Genomic DNA, 18,727 nt, shown 5'->3' with positions numbered 1-18,727 from the left:
CGGCCCGGGACCAGTGTTCAATTCCTGACGCGGCAGGGTCATGGACCAGGGTCAGCGGACTCGATAATTCTCGCCTCGGTGCCTACTCTAACCAGGGATCACACTCGGCAACTCTGGGCATTAGCTTGCCTCATCTCCACAACAGCCACCCACATACGCCGGGGATGCCTGGTTTCACCCTGGACATACCCAGCAGGGTCCATCTCACAGGGAAAGCCAGGACGGGTTCCCCAGCGGTCTACACAGCGCGGAGATACCCCATGTGGGGTGATTCATGCGCTTTACAAGACATCATTACATTACATTACATTACATTCTGCTGTTTTACCATTTTTTCTGTCGTCAAAGGAGTCGCTGATCGGTTAACTGTCGTCGGTGGTGGAGTCGTCAACAGTATCACCGTCATCAGGGAGGTTATCAACGTCGACGGAAGAGCCATCGACAGAGCCTTTGCCGAGGAGATGAGGGAAATCTTCAGCATTGACGGTCTAGTCAGAGACTCTGTTGTCATGGAGAAGAAGGTGGACATTATAGTTATTTTAGCTGTTGTCGATCATGCAGCTGTATACGTCGTCCTATGTTTTCGTCAATGGTAGGCTGCTCGTTGATGATGTATCCCCTGGTTGTGCTGAGGAACGTTCTTTGAAAGCGTGACTGAACTTAGGAGGGGGTGTAGGCGGCTCAGTTGATGACTGTTAGACCTGGCATCATTGGCCTGAGTCTCCCTTCCATTGGATACCTACACTGTGAAACAGCTCAAACATCTGTGCAGGAAATTGAAAGTTGCTACACCAGGCATTTCTAAAAAGGATGACTACCAGAAGGCTCAGAGGGCTTGGGTAGAAGCAAGAAATGCCCCTGATCTTGTGGTGAAGCCAGTTGTGGATGCAGATGGGCCCATTGAGAGGCCAGGGTTTTCAGCTAGGGGAGAGGGACTCTCGCCACCTGGCAACAGTATCTCTTCCAAAGACCTGTCCCCCAGAGAGTTGGAAGACAGGGAGAGAAATAGGGCACTCAAACTGGAGTTGGCCAAGCTTCAAATGGTGATTCAGACGGAAACAGAGAACAACAGGTTGTCTTTGGAAAGAGAGAGAATGAGAATGGAACACGAGAGGATGTTGAGGGAGTTAGAGATCAAGGCCAAGGGCTTAAAAATCAATCCCTCTGGTGGCAGCGCACCATCTTTGCCTTCAGAAGGCAAGGTACAAATTCCCAAGGATGTCATCAAAGATTTCCACAAAAATTAAGATATTCGGCAGTGGTTTCCAGCCTATGAGATAGCAATGTTGGCCCACCGGGTCCCTGAGAAGGATTGGGGAGCGGGGTTGTGGGGCCGCTTTTTAACTGAAGGTAGGGATACTTTGTTAGACTTGCCCAGTGATCATAGGATATCTTATGCCCACATGAAAGAAGCACTAATGACAAGATATGGTTTACCTCCAGAACTCTATAGACAGAGGTTCAGGAATTGTAAGAAGTTGGAGGGAACCACTTGGGTAGAATATGGGTCTTTCTTTTGCAGAGCTATGGATGGTTGGGTGAGGGGTAGCAATGTGGATAATTTTCAAGCGCTCTGTGATTTGATTGCTAGGGAGAACTTGTCTGCTAATTGTTTTCCAGAGCTACGCCAGCACCTTATTGATAGCAAGTTGACTAACCCTAGGAAGCTTGCTGAAGAGGCGGACTGCTGGGTCGGTACCAGGGTCCACAAGGGTCTTGTGGGAGACTCCGCCAAAGGTGGGCAGGGTCCCCAGCAGAAGAGTAGGTGGGACAATAGTAAACATTGGGTGTTCCAGAAAGGGCCCCAAAGTAATTCACAAGGGAACCAAGGTAAGGATTCCCAGCCTCCCCCTGAGAAGAAGTCAGGACCCCCAACAGGTAAACCTGTACATAGGGTGCCTGTTACCTGCATTCAGTGTTAGCAGGTGGGATACCTATGGTATGATCCCCAGTGTCTCCAAAAGGGTCAGTATATGCCACCCTGTGCACCACCCCGTCAGATGGCCAGTGTAGCCCTGGGTGGGGAGGAGATGGGTGCCAAAGGTGGGTGGGGTTCCGCAGAAATGTCCCTTTTCTCATTAGGAGACTTTGAGATGGTCCCTAGAACTCAGCTACCTGATAACACTAAGAAATACAGGCAGTGGGTGACCATCAATGGCCATAGAGTGGAGGCTCTGAGAGACACCGGAGCCAGTGTGACAGCTGTCAAGTGTCACTTGGTGTATGAAGAGCAGATAGTCCCCAATGCATTCTTCCCAGTTGTTGCTGCTGTCAACACAGAGAGCCATTGCAAAGTGGCTCAAGTTCCCTTTGAGTGGGGGGGGGGGGGGGGGGGGGGGGACACTCACTCTAGTACTCTTCAAGTAGTGACAGAGTTCAGCTTGCGGCAGGAGTCGCAAGGCTTGAAACCGGTCTGGCGTTGGGACATCCCTTGCACACTAGGAGTCGGAGTCTCAAAAAATCGAAAAAAAGTTAGTCAAAAAGATAGCTCTTCACAGGTCTGCACTAGGCAGGCCCGGAAAAAGAAATAACTAACGTCAGTGCGCAGGGGCGGTGTCTAAGTAGACACTGCAACGTCATCCCGGTGACTACAACGCCGACGATGGACATGGAATCAACCGATGCCACTTATCGACGCGCAGGGTTACTGCTAAGAAAAACTTCTCCGGATCCAGTCTCATGCCTGGGGGTAATTCCAAGGCATGAGTACTCACAAACATTTTATCGGGCTGCAAAGATTGGTCTTTGGTGTGACAGTGGGCCGCACTGATGCCAGTGGGGGCTGTAAAGTCGAAGTAGGAGAAGCAAAGTATGTTTATTTAGTGGCTGCAAATTGCACAATGTAAAACCAGAAAACCTGGGATGAATCCCGGCTTCTCCACTTAACCAAACTGTATGACCCTGCGCAAATGTTTTATTTCAATTTCCCTCCTTTTTCTCCATATTCACATAAAAGAATATCTCAAAATACATGACTGACATCAGCTTGGATGTAATAATGACATTGTTGTCAGGGTGGGGGGGAGAATGAACTTTTTAAATCAATGTTTGAAAACCATCACTTTAAGAAAAATACTACTGAATGCACTGCTAAAATTTGATTTACGAAGGTGAAATGGTTCTACAGGTCAACGAAATACACTTTTTGAATTTTGAAAAGACTATTATATTTTTACATGTTTGTTGTGTTTAAAAATGCAGGTGTTCCTTAAGTTAAGGGCCTAGTTACTTCCTTTCCCTATTTGCAATTAACCTTTAAATAAGTGCTTGCTGCATATTTAACATTTTTATACATGTTAGTGCTGATTCGAGTAAACAGCAGCCCTGTGCTGCTGCTGCCCAAGGGATCGCATGTCAAGGTCAGGAGGGCCGATATTTGAGTATCACTGTTCAAATGTATGGGATCTATAACTAACAGTCTCTTTCAGATATATGTCACAGTAATTTTGCAGGTAAACACTATATCTTACTGCAGAGTCTTCATCTTAAAAATATCGCCCAGGTGCCAGACTAGAGCTGGAAAACATTTTCCTCACCATTAGCTCTCCAGTGTCACCAGGTGATACCACACAGCTCTTCTGCCTAGGATGAGACATCAGCCAATACAAGTTGGCGAGTGGTGCACTGACATCAGTTACTTACTTTATTTTCTGTGCTCAAGTAAGGCACACAAAGAGGAACCAAGACAGCTCAATAACAGTAGATAATAAACAGTAAAACTGTAGGAAAATAGGATCCTTGGATCCTTCTAGCATTTTTACCCACACTTGTTTTTGACTAGTTTGACTGTAATCCAGCTAATCAGGACCCCACTCACTGTGCTTTCTCCCTGAATTTTACGATGGTAACTACTTCTGTACATCCACAATTTGGTGCTGGTGTTCCCTTGTAAGTCCGTAATATTTGGTACTAAGGGATCCAGGGCATGGGGTCTCCCATGGGCTGCAGCATTTATTGTGCCACCCATGAGAGACCACTCAAAGTGTGACTACACGCCTGCCATTGCAGCCTGTGTGAGTTGGTGCTTGCACCTCTTACAACAAATATAAGTTTCCTTATATCTGAGGTCACTACACTTAAAACCTATAAGTCACCCCTACGGCAGGCCTTTCAGTCCTGAAGGCAGGGTACTTGGTTCATAAGTGTGAGGAAGCCCCAGCAAGAACAGGACACCCCTACAAACTCGGGAGTCGATTCGCCAGGCTTTGAAAGTAGGGTCGGCCATTTTAATACATACTGTGAACATCAGTCATTATGAAATGTCTAACTATATAGTGGCTGCACCGAACCTGGTCATGTTTGGCATCAAACATGTTGGAATCATATCCAAACACCGATTGCAGTGTTGGAAGTCTCATCCCATGCACGGGGGCTCTCTTGGCTACCCCTCTGTACTCCTGGTTACAGCTTTTCAGGGTCTGACAGCATGCTAGTGCTGCTACCGACCAGAGACATGAGTCTGCCCTCCTTCTGCTAAGCCAAGCTCAAGAAGGGGAAGGTAGAACAATAGTTTTCCTGTCGCAGCGAGGTGTGACCACCTCCCAGACAGGACATAGTGCATTGGGCTGGGGTGGGGCGTTTGACAGCACCACCAGACTGCTTTGAAGGACACATTTGGTGCCCTCCTTGCATACTCCAGTTTGAGCCAGTTCAGGGACCCATTGACTCCCGCTCTGGCAAGAAACCACAAAAAGAACAATTGAGGAACAGAATTCAGAACAATTATGTAGCTCTGGGCCTAAATCCAGTTTTTTTGCACCCCATGCCATTCCAGTTTGAACCCGGCCATATGCAAATCATTCTTCACCTTTCTACTTTTGGGAACAGTCCGACCTGAACTGCCTTTCCTGGTCCACCCTAGACTGGAAACAGGCATCCTAGGATGGGTTTCAGGGTTTCACCCCTCATCAGCCAGGCTAGCTTGACTCCAGTGGCATGGAGAGAACAGGACCCTCATCTGGGCATAACCGTCCCACTCAGGTGACAAATGTAAAAAGAACAAATGATGGCAAGAAACTGGACAAAGGAAATCGGTGTATCCTCCCCTCTGTCTACCCCCTCCTCTGGGAGGGACCCCTAAGTCGTCCTAACCCCCTTCCTAAGGTATTTAAGGGCTTACCTGTGGGTGGGCCCTCAGATTTGCTGTGGGACAAGACTCAAGCCTGAAACCACATCACTCTTCGACCATCTGGACACTGGGACTTCCCCGGGAACCAAGACTGCATTAAGGAAGGCTCCTGTTGCTACTGGTCTCACTGTTCTGCAATTCCTTTTCATCGTTTGTGTTTGTGCTTCTTCCAGGATCTTCAACAGACCTCTGGGCATCAAGGACACTCAAAGCAATCGCTGTTGGAGTGAGGGAGTCACTCCCCTGCATCTGCAGGCACCTCAACGAAGCTGACCGGTCTGCTACTCTTGACGTTCCACGGACTTCGAAAGGCTCAGCAACACAGGCGGTGGTTATGCTACTCCCTTGAAGCCTGAATTGGTTTCTCTGCAATTGTGTAGCCAGTATCCCTCGTCAGATACGCTGGGACCAAACCCCTGTGCACCACGTCAAATTGCCGATGCCAAGACTTGTTGGCTCTGCACTCCAGAGATCTTCAGGCTACAAAAAGCTCCAGCCTCCAGCATCGCTTCCTACCTAGTACAGCATCCTCACTGCACCCTATGAACCGTGGGCCTTCTTTCTTGGTGAGCTGCTCAAGGTCCTCTTGCGACTCCTGTGCCTTCGGCATGTGGGCCCTCCTGAGGGTCTTCTCCTGCTTCAGTGGGCTCCTCTGCTTGCTTGGGGACTACTCGGACTCTCCTACATATGGTGAGACCCTTGTGCCTTGCTGTCCCAACGTTGCTCCTTCTTCGCTTCCCATGCCAGTTGTAGCTGCCAAGGACTGTAGGCTCTCCAGCTGGACACCTACCCCCTGGTTTTCGACTTCTGAGGTGGGACAGCTCATGCACAGCTCTTGGTCTTCTTCAGCATCACCTGGTCTTCACAGCTGCAGCGACATGGTCATCATCAACACTTCTGAGCTGTCTGACATCTGTGGGCATTGCTCTCCCGTGCCTCCTGGTCACCTACGAGTTGCATAAACTCTGTCCCCTCTGCTTACAGGTCTTCCTCTTCAAGAATCCACCCTTGGATTCCACCGGACTCTTGCACAGTGTTCTCCAGGGTCATCTTTACTGAAGTCCTCCATTGTGGTCTAAGGTGGTGTCTGACGTCACGTCACACCTATGCACCCAGCTTCCCTGGTGTACGTACCCTGAATCCTGAGGTATCCATGGGTGAGGTGACTCTCCAACCTTTTGTCTTCCACTGGGTTTTTTTCAGGGTCCTTCATAAAAACTGCAACCACGGCTTCCCCACTGACTTCTATTGGACATGCGGCTATGTTTCCACTCTGCACACAGCCTCCGTGGGGACCTTGGGTACTTACCTTGGGTGGCTCCTTGTGTCCCCAGCTTCTCTAAGTCTCCTGGTCATAGTCCTTAATTTGGTCGCAGTTTGCATTCCACTTTCTTAATATATGGTTTGGTCTCCCCCTGGAGATCACTGTATTTTGTGCTACTTACCTTATTGCAATTGAAGCATTATTGAGTATTTGTGTTTATATCTCACGGTAGGAGATATACCAATGTGTTAGTGAGTGATGTGTAATAAATAGACATTTTTATATATACACTGTGCGGTTCTTTTCAGTTTAACTTACACTTCAAGATTAGCCTGGTGAAACAAGCTACTTAACACTCCTTCAAGATAAGCCTGAAGGCTACTCTCCACAGCTACTGCTTTGCGAGCTTTCAAAGGTTATCAAAGACCACTAAAATCACCATAATGGTGCCTGGATTAGTACAACATGTACCACTTAAGTAAGTGTGCACCATATACTAAGCCATCGTCCTACAAAAACCAATACTGCTTACCTTGGGATCTTATTATGAAAAGCACTATCTCACAAAAAAGAGGCGAGGGTGAGGAATCTGCGGAGGGAGACTAACTACGAGAAACATTGTTACCTGAGATAAATAACTATTTCTTCTAATGGTCACTTCTTCCTGCTGAACATTCCCCTTATAATTGGGCCCCCAAATCATTACCCCCAGAGAGGTGGGACTGAGTATTTATTGCAGGGTGACCTAGGAAATTATGCAACCCCGCACAGGCAAAATATGCCTACCTGAGGAGTGAAACAGTAGTGCTGGGTAAATCTATGCAACAAAGAACAAGTGTTTCCCAGTAATTATGCAGTTCCATATTTTGGTTCCTCTTGATTTTACAAGAAAGAGATATATTTCTATGTCTGCTTTTCTTAGATGTTGCATGTGTCACACAATGGGAACCCTGGCAGGTAGGTCGAATAAAAAGAACGAGTTTTTTCGGTGCTATGTTTTACCTTCTATATAATTTGTTACTACATTAACAACAGAAATCCAACAGAAGTCCTTCCTGTTCTCTCTACCTTCTATTTGTTTCAGCCACTTCAGCCAAACAACAAATCAGTTAGCCCGGACCTCCACTTTTGGTGTACAACACTAAAAACTGCATTATGGGCACAATGAATTACAGTGGAGCTGTGTATGAAAAGAGTGGTGAAGGCTCGGAATATTTTCATAAAGAGAGTCAACTAGAATACAGAGCTCGTTATTGTATATCAGAAATACAAACAATACTTCTTAATCCAGGAACAGCAAAACAGACAGTGAGCCCTAGAGAGTTTAGTAAAATGTTGCAGTCATCTGAGCACTGCACAATAATCTGCATGTAGATACTGATAACATGGCAGCCGGTGGCAAACACTAAACATGAACACAAATATGCTACGGTGTACCTTTCATAGTTATACACAAAACAACAATTAAATTACCTCAAGAAGGCCAGTCAGATATTTTGTACAGATTGTGAAAGGCTCAAAGGTAGGTGAATATGTGCTCCACCCTGGCAGTGCCGTGACATGCACCATTCCTCTCAGCGTTCTCTCCAGAGAAGGAAGCCCGTAGAAATGGGGCGCATCTGTAACACGAAGGCACTGAAGCAGCTTTAAAGCCAACTGAGTCCTGAAGGCGCCGGCAAGCATCAAGCACTTCCTGTGCAAAAAAATTGAACCATTCAGTAAACTTTGGAAACATCCTTTTCATTTAAACTGTTTGTGATTAAGAGTCCAGTACCTGGTATAACCTGATCAGATCTTACTTTAGGGGTCCAGTACATCAAAGACCCATTATATTGCAAAGCTGTCAGATACAAGTATTGAATATAGATAGAAAGGAACTGTAAGGAAGGAGTGAGGAGATATCTCGAGACCAGTGGCAGCTTAGAGGGAACGGGGGTGGAAAAATATAAATTGAAAAAAACACTTACCTTCTCACGTCCGCAGTCTCTCCTCAGCTTCGCTTCCAGGTGAGTCCAGGAAGCAGGGCCAGCCGCGGCCAATGCAGGTAAGAGCAGTGGGGCCAGGTAAGGGGGGATATTGACAGACTATGACGAGGGAAAATTAAAGAAATAATTAATTTTCCCTCGTCATCGTCTGTCGAAATCTTCCCCCCACACCTGCATCCTCCCCAACCCGGCCCCACCGCTCTTACCTGCAGAGGCCGTGGATGAGCAGCACACACACAGGCTCCCTAAAGCCAGCATTGTGATTGATCTGAGCGCAGTGGTTTGGTGCTCGGATGGGGACTGGGAGTCTATGCATGTTCCCCATCAGGCTGCGCATTACAGCCTGGTGGGAACATGCAAAGTGCGCATGACTGTTTGGATGGCCCAAGACAGCCGGCCAAACCGCCTTGTGCTCTTAAGATTGTGCATGAACCACTCCTCCCTCTGTAACCCCAGTACCGACAAGAAAATGATAAAATCAATGTTATTAACATTTTATTTTTCCTTTTTCCTGCTCTGAGAGCAGTGGGGTGACGCTCCTCTGTATTAGCGGAGGAGCCGCCCCTGCTCGAGACTGAAAACAACTTTAAACATCCGCGCCCAGCACTAGATGGCAGGAGTATGCAGAGCATCTGGTCTACAGCAGCACATGCTACAAACTTATGATTTGGAAATAAAAGGAGTAACGGTTCAGCCTGATAAATAATTATTGAATGAATGTCTATTTAAGCAAATTGTTGTGGGGCCCATTTAGGTAGTTATGGACTGGGTAGGACCAGTGCAAGGATGTTTCTCACATCAGGCGAATTAGTGAATATGTAATCAATAGAGTTCATAGGAAAAAGACATGTCCATTCACCATTACCAGTGGTAACGGCCGCAGCAAGGATTCTCTCCCATCCTAGAAAGTACCCTAGATTATCAACCCAATGATATATTCATTTCATTTTTTAAAAGCAAAATGGTGCCCTGTGTTCATGGTAGCCAAACTAGCGGCGTACAGCCCGATTCATCAAGCGAAATTGCGCTCGCAAAGGGCCAGATTCTGAGAATCTGGTCCTTTGCGAGTGCAATTTTTGCATTTGGGATTCATCATCCCAAATGCAAAAATCGCTATTAGCGAATTCGCATATTTGCGAGGAATTGGAATTAAGGAATCTCTAATAGAGATTCCTTAAATGCAATTCATCAACCAATTTGAAATTGCGAATTCGCAATATTTGGTCGCAATTTACCACGAAGTCTGACTTCGTGGTAAATTGCGAAAAAAGAGAAAAAAGCACTTTAGTGCATTTTTTTCTTTTGCATGTTACACACACACATGTCCTTTGAACATGTGTGTGCGCAACACCTGTTTAAATTTGCATTTAAGGGGTGCCACAGGGTGTCCTTTGGACACCCCTGGCACCCTTGAAATCGCTATCTTATTTGCGATTAGCAAATTGCTAATCGCAAATAAGGAATACTCCCCATTCATTCCTATGGGCCTTTTGGCCCATAGGAATGAATGGGGAGTTATTCCTTATTTGCGATTAGCAATTTGCTAATCGCAAATAAGGATTGTGTAGGAATCGCATCTTATTTTGCGATTCCTACATGAATCCCGTTTTGCGAGTCTGTAATAGCGATTCCTTATGAATCGCTATTAAAGACTCGCAAAACGGGTCTTTGATGAATCTGGCTGTTAGTGTTTTATTGCCCTACATTTGCCTCTGTGAAGGAGAAGGGAGGTAGGAATCAATGAGATGTGAGATACAACTAGCCATTCGCCCACTGAAGAGTACCGCTATTATGAATTGACACCTGACAGCTTTTAGTTGTATCTATTACAAATGATAAATCTATGGAAAGAACCTTCATTTGAAGAAATGGCACATTAGACATAAAAAGGGGACAACAGCATATGACTGTCAACATAGCACAGATCATAAACGGTCTATAACACAGGGAGCTATGAATGCAATTTTTTTGCTTGACCATCCGTAATTGGCATCAATCTAAAGGATTAAAAGTCAAAACCTTTATTATGTTTTGTTTAGCTACTATCAAATTAGAAATAACTAGCAGCACCATCAAAATTTAGATTGATTTTGTTTTGCTGCAACTACAGTTTTTTTTTTCAAATCATTTTATTGAAAAAATACAATTACAAAGAAAAACACATACATGAATGAAACAACTGAAATAAATGAATTGAAACGAAGGAAAAGAAACAAAATTAAATGGCAAAAGAAATGGGCCAGACTCAAATAATAAATATGTAACAATTATTACAAACATGTTAGCGTAGTCAAGTGCGTGTACTTTCAATTTATGTGGGAGGTCCAATCTCAGGAGGGCACGCCTGGTGTTGAGGAGAATATAGCCCGAGTGAGGAAGATGAGACAGATCCATGATGAGTAGAGCAGATAGGGGAATTTTGTCGACGAGTGACCTCTCTATATCAAGCCAAACCGGTGTATAATCCGGGTGTACAGTCAGCCGGTTGGCTCCTTGTTTGCATAGAAATGCTGTTTGGTAATTCCTGAAGTTAGGGAGACCCAAACCGCCTTTTTCGTTAGATAGTTGTAACTTAGTCAGTGATATTCTGGGTTTCTTCCCCTGCCAAAGGAATGTATTGAAGAGCTTATCAATTTTGTTCAAAAAGTCAACAGAGAAAGTCATCGGCAGCATACTAGCTAGATAATTCACCAAAGGAGTCACCATCATTTTCAACATTTCAGCTCTGCCCCACTATAAGGTATTTAGGAGACCACCCTTCCAGTAATGTGGAGATCTTTTTAAGGACTAGAATTTCGTTGGTGTGAAGGGTAGAGATCAAGTCTTTGTCAAAGTCAAGGCCCAGGTACTTAAAACATGTTGGTTGCCAAGTCAGGCCGGAGTCCCCCAAAACCTCTTTGTTGCCTCGGTTATTCAGAAGTTTTACTTCAATTTTATCTTTGTTTAGCTTATAACCGGACACTTTAGAGAAGCTTTCAATTGTGGACATGAGAGCAGGGATGGCCTCCTCAGCTTTTTCCGAGACCACTAACACGTCATCAGCGTAAGTGGTAATCTTAACCGTGTAGTCGTTAAAGTGAACCCTTGATATGCGCTCGTTGTTCCTAATGTGATACAAGAATGGTTCAATTGCAAGTAAAAATAGAGAGGGAGAGGGGGCAACCCTGTCTGGTTCCTTGTTGTAACTGGAATGGTGACGAGATCGAGCCACCTGCCCGGACCCTAGCCGAGGGGCTGAAATATAGCAACATTACCATCCGCATGAAATTTCCTCCAAGCCCAAACTTATTTAGAGCCGCTTCTAGGTACCTCCAATCAACTTTATCAAAAGCCTTTTCGGGGTCAAGTGTGATGGCTACCGTAGGAGAAATACTACGTTTTGCCCTCTCCAAAACGTGGGCTAAGATCCTGGTGTTGTCGCTAGAAAGTCTATTCTTTAAAAAACCAACCTGAGAGGGGTGAATAAGTTTGGGAAGGAATTTCTGTAGGCGGTTAGCTAGGATCATTGCAAAAAGCTTACAATCTATGTTGATGTGGGAAATCGGTCTGTAGTTTTTAGGGAGTGTTGGGTCTTTCCCATCCCTAGGTAGAACTGCAATGATGGCTTCAGCCAGTGAACCTGTGATTTTGCCTGCCTCACTGAGTTCGTGGAACAAATGTAAGAGTGGTGGGGATAAAAGCGAGGTGAAACACTTATAGAATTTTGTGCTAAACCCATCGGGCCCAGGAGCCTTCCCACATTTAAGTGCTTTTACAATTTCCAGTGCGGTAATTGGGCTATTAAGTTCTGATTGCTCCAGTTCGCAGGGAGTTGGGAGGTCGCATTCGTTTAGATAATCCTGGATTTTATCATTATCAACATCTTTGTTTTTTTAATACAGGGAGTTGTAAAAGTCTTTGAAGATTTCCGCAATCTTTTCTGGATCAGAATATGTTACACCCTTTTGATCCTTAATACTGTTAATCATGTTTTTCTGTATCTTACATTTTAAGTATGCAGCTAGGCTCTTGCCCGCTTTATTTGATTCACAGTCTGAATCTCTTTCGCCTGTTTATCCAGACTCAAGCTCTATTGCTTATTATTTTATTATATTCATACTTTTTGTTTACCAATTTGTTCATAACTAATTCGTTTCTAGATGCAATGTGTTTACTTTCTAGGTCTGAGATCTTTTTTTCTAGGTCGTCGAGGGACTTGTTATAATCCTTTTTTATGGTTGACCTAATTTTAATGATTTCACCCCTAATAGTACTCTTCAGAGCCTCCCAGCGGTTCAGGTCAGAAGTGTCATTCCTTTTATAGTGTAAAAGGTAAGACTAGATTGCGCCTTCTATAAGTTTCCTATATTGTTCTTTTTTTAACACTTCATCATTCAATCTCCAGGTGGACTGACGACAGGACGGTTTTATATTGGAAATGGAGAGCGAGATATATGAATGATCTGATACCAGTCTGGGTTCTATCCACGTTTCCACGATTCTAGAGGTGGCATTACTTGTGATAAATAGATAGTCAATATGTGTGTATGAGTTGTGAGGTGGTGAATAGAAAGTGTACTCCCTCCCTGTGGGATTTTGTAGTCTCCAAGGGTCTAGCTGGTTAAAACGAGAGCATAGGTTAGTAAAGGCTTTATGAGATTTGTTGCTACGATAAGCACATCTTGAGTCTCTGTCTAATGCCGGGTCTAACGGTAGATTAAAATCTCCCGCTAGGCTACGCATGGCCGAGTCAGGGATAGTTTCAATCTGTTTAGTCAGATTGTTCCAGAAGTCAAATGCACTGGTGTTGGGAGCACAGATATTGGTAATAAAGAACTCTGTGTTGTTCTTAATCAATTTGGTAGTGTCAGCGGTATGTGACCTTATCTCAATATTTGATTTTTTCACTATAAGGGTCAGGACACCGTTTTTCTTACCTATTGCCTCAGAACCTACTACTTCATTGTAAAATCTATTTTTAAGTGTGTTTAATTGTTTGGCATCGATTCTTGTTTCCTGTAAAAGAACATCTTCCTTCTGTCTCTGAAGGTAATCCGTAATCTTTCTCCGCTTAACCGGGTGATTAAGCCCTTTTACGTTAAGCGAGAGTATTTTCAGGTTATCCAGCACAGCGGTCCCTAAGGGTTTTTTGATCATGGAATGCGACATTATAGCTGTGTGCAAAGAGTGATCCAGACTATACCAGTGTCACTGCTGTTGTTGAGATCATTGAGTACTTGTCTTATGTGAGCTGTCATCGTGACCAGAACGTACGCAGGGGAATAGGATCTTGGGGAATCAACTACGCATATAGCATGAGCACTGTTAGGGAGCCTTATGTGGCTATTAAACCACCTGTGTGTTGCATAACGTCTGTACCAGTAAGGCCCACCCATTTGACCAAAACAGGTATGTTGTGTTACACTGGTCCACATCGGCAGACGAATGAGCGTTAGAGCATCTTTTCTGTGTTAGACATGGGGCCATAGTTATACAGTGGAGTTCGGCACTTGAGCAAGGAAGATAATGACATACAGACAAAAATAAGCAAAATATGACAACAATACATAAAAATACCCAAATTGAAGTCGGACCCAAACCCCTCCCACTGGTGAAAAGGGGATAACAGCTCCCCTCCCATGGCAATGAACAAAACCATTGTAGACTATTAAGTCTAGTCCAGTATGCAAAACAGTGAATGCTAAACATTGAATATTGAAAGTATGGCTATTATTAGCCAAATGACTAATGTTAACTAAGTGTGAGGCATACCTTAACATAGTCCAAGGAGGTATCAGGCACGTTACCAACATTTCTTGGACTGTTAGACTGACAGATATAAAGGATATAACACCGACCGTGGTATGAGTAAGGTAGTGTAATCCTTGTAGAGGATACCTGAAGACTCGGTTGTAACTGAATTGCGAGGATCAGCAACACTGTGCCTGCTATGACCTAGCGGTAGATTGATGTTCATGCATCAATGGAAGGTTGTCTGCATACTACGAGTAGGAGACCAGGTAATGACATGTCTGTAATTTGTAATGGTCCAAACATTAAAAACGAGAAAAACCTGCAAAAATATATCAAGCAAGGCAAAACGGCATCATCCAACCATAACTTTGGACACCTCACATAGTGATAATTCCAACCAATTAGTGTAGTAATTTAGATGGAAACTCCAAGGTCTCCAAGGCCTGCAACAAAAGCATCAGTTATTATTGTAATCACAAGAACCCCTACCAACAGGTTGAAGAACATAGATGGAGATTCCAAGGCCTGCAACAAAAGCATCAGATATTGTTGTAATCACAAGAACCACTTCCAACAGCTTGAAGAGCTTTCAAAGGGAGGACTTGGCTAAGATTGTAATAAGACATTTCAGACAGTTGTAAGGCATTACAAGAAGTTGTGGGACAACCACAGCAAACAGAATGTAGAATACAATACAAAGCAGTAAAATCACAACCACGTTGACCATGTAACAGGACCATTTTAGAAGGATACTCATGTGTTTGCAGCGGAGGGGCCAGGTGGTGTCGTGTCCATAGAAAGTTCATCCGGGCCATCAAGGAAACTTTTGAGTCTCTGAGGATCCGTAAAGACCTAGTGGACTCCTTGGATAACCACGCGTAACCTTGCTGGGGCTACAAATCCAAATTGATAGTTTAAAGAGCGTAGCCTGGGTCGAAGAGCAAGAACACCTTTTCTTATGTCTACTGTCTCCTTACTGTAGTCCTGACAAATAAATATTCTACTAGATGTCCATAGGATATGGTTGTTTTCACGGATAAAGGCCAAGATCTGTTCGACATGTTGGTAACGCATGGGCTTGCATACGATTGGTCTTGGACCTTTTTGAAGGGGAGTGATTCTGGAAGGAACCCTGTGAGCTCTGTCAAATTCCAGTGGTTGGTAGAAGGTTAGGTTAGTTGCTTGCGAGAACCAGGATTCCAGAAAGGAGATCCTGGATGCCTCCTCCGAACCCTCCGGTATTCCAAAGATGCGTAGGTTTCCTCTCCGATTTCTGTCTTCAAGCTCAGACAGCCTCCTAGTCAGGGAATCCGTTGTGGTTGACAGATTTTTGAGGGATTTGCAAACCTTTGTTTCAGTATCCTCTTGGTGTCTTATTCTGGCCTTCGTTTCGGTTAACCTGGAGTTGGTGTCTCTGATGTCCTGCCTGATTGCTGAAATATCCTCTTTTGAAGACTTCGCCAAGTCATGCACTTCTGCTAATTTATTCAGTATTGTGTCCATTGTAGCATTGATGTCTTTTTTACCTTTCGTGGGTGAATCAGGGTTTGGTGGCTCTGCTTTAAGTCTCTTGAGGCTTTTTCCTTCTTTTTCACCCATGATGTAGAAGCAGCGTGAGCCAGAAAACATTGCAGACAGTACACTTTATGGAAGAACTATTAAACGTAGGTTGCTTAAAAAAAGTTATTGCCGAGGCTCCTTAAAGCTGGACAGGTAAACCTTGAATTTAAATGGATGAAGGTAGTGGCTGAGGAATTAGATGAATATCAGACAGTCAGATCTCAGCATAGGTTAGATAAACCATCCATTCAGTCGGCCATCTTAAGGTCAGGCAGGCTAGTGCTAGAGATAGGCATCTTAGAGAGCAGCCATTTTAAGGTCAGGCAGCATGAGATTAGATATGAGATTAAGACACCCCTCAGGTAAAGAACATCAGCATTTGTGCACAGCAAAAAGACAACAATGACTTGCCCAGAAACAGCCTGTAGTTGATCTAAATTTCTATATTTCTACCTCTGATACACGCAGAATAGTGTTAGCAGCCAGTTTCTCTGTATTGTGCTGGCTGTACCGCCATTTTGAATTCAGCACTTCCTTGCACAGCCCTGATTGTGGGGATTATGGCGATTGCGGCTGTGTGGGAGCGTGGCAGATTGTGGCCTTTTGTTTAAATATTGCCGATAATCAGAGCCCCTTCACGGGCTCCGAATAACAGCAATACTTAAACAAAATGCCACAGTCTGCCCCGCGCTTTACTAACAAAAGCGTAGACACTTTCCAAATACAGCGCGTACTTTAGCACACGCTGTGTTTGGAAAGTGTCTACGCTTTTGTTAGTAAAGCACAGGGCAGACTGTGGCATTTTGTTTAAGTATTGCTGTTATTTGGAGCCCGTGAAGGGGCTCTGATTATCAGCAATATTTAAACAAAAGGCCACAACGGCTGGGGAAAAGAGCGGAACAGAAGGCAAGAGGGCAGAAAGGCACAAAAACGAGTGGAACACAGGACAGAAGGCACAAAAACGAGTGGGACACAGGACAGAAAGGCACAAAAACGAATGGAACACAGGACAGAAAGGCACAAAAACGAGAGGGACAGAGGGCATAAAGGCACAAAAAACGAGTGGCACACAGGACAGAAAGGCACAAAAACGAATGGAACACAGGACAGAAAGGCACAAAAAACGAGTGGGACAGAGGACATAAAGGCACAAAAAACGAGTGGGACAGAGGGCAGAAAGGCACAAAAACAAGTGGGACAGAGGGCAGAAAGGACACCAAAAACGAGTGGGACAGAGGGCAGAAGGAAACCAAAAACGAGTGGGACAGAGGGCAGAAGGGCACCAGAAATGAGTGGGACAGAGGGCAGAAAGGCACAAAAAACGAGTGGGACAGAGGGCAGAAGGGCACCAAAAAACGAGTGGGACAGAGGGCAGAAAGGCACCAAAAACGAGTGGGACAGAGGGCACTAAAAACGAGTGGGACAGAGGGCAGAAAGGCACAAAAACGAGTGGGACAGAGGGCAGAAAGACTGGGACAGAGGGCAGAAAGGCATAAAAAACGAGTGGGACAGAGGGCAGAAAGGCACAAAAAACGAGTGGGACAGAGGACAGAAAGACTGGGACAGAGGGCATAAAGGCACCAAAAACAAGTGGGACAGAGGGCAGAAGGGCACCAAAAATGAGTGGGACAGAGGGCAGATGGGGCACCAAAAACGAGTGGGGCAGAAGGGCACCAAAAACGAGTGGGACGGAGGGTAAAAAGGCAAAATAACGAGTTGGACAGAGAGCAGAAGGGCACCAAAAACGAGTGGGACAGAGGGCAGAAATGCACAAAAAACGAGTAGGACAGAGGGCAGAAGGGCACCAAAAACCAGTGGGAAAGAGGGCAGAAAGGCACCAAAAACGAGTGGGACAGAGGGCAGAAAGGCACAAAAAAAAACGAGTGGGACAGAGGGCAGAAAGGCACAAAAAAACAAGTGGGACAGAGGGCATAAAGGCACCAAAAACGAGTGGGACAGAGGGCAGAAGGGCACCAAACATGAGTGGGACAGAGGGCAGAAGGGCACCAAAAACGAGTGGGACAGAAGGTAGAAAGGCAAAAAACGAGTGGGACAGAGGGCAGAAGGGACCAAAAACGAGTGGGACAGAGGGCAGAAGGGCACCAAAAACGAGTGGGACAGAGGGCAGAAAGGCACCAAAAACGAGTGGGACAGAGGGCGGAAAGACTGGGACAGAGGGCAGAAGGGCACCAAAATTGAGTAAGACAGAGGGCAGAAGGGCACCAAAAATGAGTGGGACAGAGGGCAGGAAGGCACAAAAAATGAGTGGGTCTGAAGGGCACCAAAAACGAGTGGGACAGAGGGCAGACAGGCACAAAAAACGACTGGGACAGAGAGCATAAGGGCACCAAAAACGAGTGGGACAGAGGGCAGAAAGAGTGGGACAGAGGGCAGAAAGGCACCAAAAACGAGTGGGACAGAGGGCAGAAGGGCACCAAAAACGAGTGGGACAGAGGGTAGAAAGGCAAAAAAACGAGTGGGGCAGAAGGGCACCAAAAACGAGTGGGACAGTGTGCAGAAAGGCACCAAAAACGAGTGGGGCAGAAGGGCACCAAAAAACGAGTACGACATAGGGCAGAAAAGCACCAAAAACGAGTCGGACAGAGGGCACCAAAAACGAGTGGGGCAGAGGGCAGAAAGACTGAGACAGAGGGCAGAAAGGCACAAAAATGAGTGGGACAGAGGGCATAAAGGCACCAAAAACGAGTGGGGCAGAAGGGCACCAAAAACGAGTGGGACAGAGGGTAGTAAGGCAAAAAAACGAGTGGGACAGAGGGCAGAAGGGCACCAAAAATGAGTGGCACAGAGGGCAGAAAGGCACAAAAAACGAGTGGGACAGAGGGCAGAAGGGCACCAAAATCGAGTGGGACAGAGGGCAGAAAGGCACCAAAAACGAGTGGGACAGAGGGCAGAAAGACTGGGACAGAGGGCAGAAAGGCACAAAAAAACGAGTGGGACAGAGGGCATAAAGGCACCAAAAACGAGTGGGACAGAGGACAGAAGGGCACCAAACACGAGTGGGACAGAGGGCAGAAGGGCACCAAAAACGAGTGGGAC

The 18,727-nt window shown here is 45.5% G+C and overlaps 1 protein-coding gene across 1 annotated transcript in view; it reads right to left on the bottom strand.

Moving 5' to 3' along the window:
* RTTN (rotatin) overlaps positions 1-18,727 on the bottom strand; it is a 1,129,552-nt gene that overhangs the window by 481,287 nt on the left and 629,538 nt on the right. Inside the window, exon 29 of the mRNA XM_086965450.1 lies at positions 7,866-8,085. Within this exon, the coding sequence (XP_086821576.1) occupies positions 7,866-8,085 (220 nt within the window). The remainder of the gene's footprint in view (positions 1-7,865; positions 8,086-18,727) is intronic.

Source organism: Lissotriton vulgaris, chromosome 4_1 (genome assembly GCF_964263255.1).
Source record: "Lissotriton vulgaris chromosome 4_1, aLisVul1.2, whole genome shotgun sequence".
In the NCBI taxonomy this organism is placed as follows: domain Eukaryota; kingdom Metazoa; phylum Chordata; class Amphibia; order Caudata; family Salamandridae; genus Lissotriton; species Lissotriton vulgaris.
This window is presented reverse-complemented; position numbering and strand designations above follow the sequence as displayed.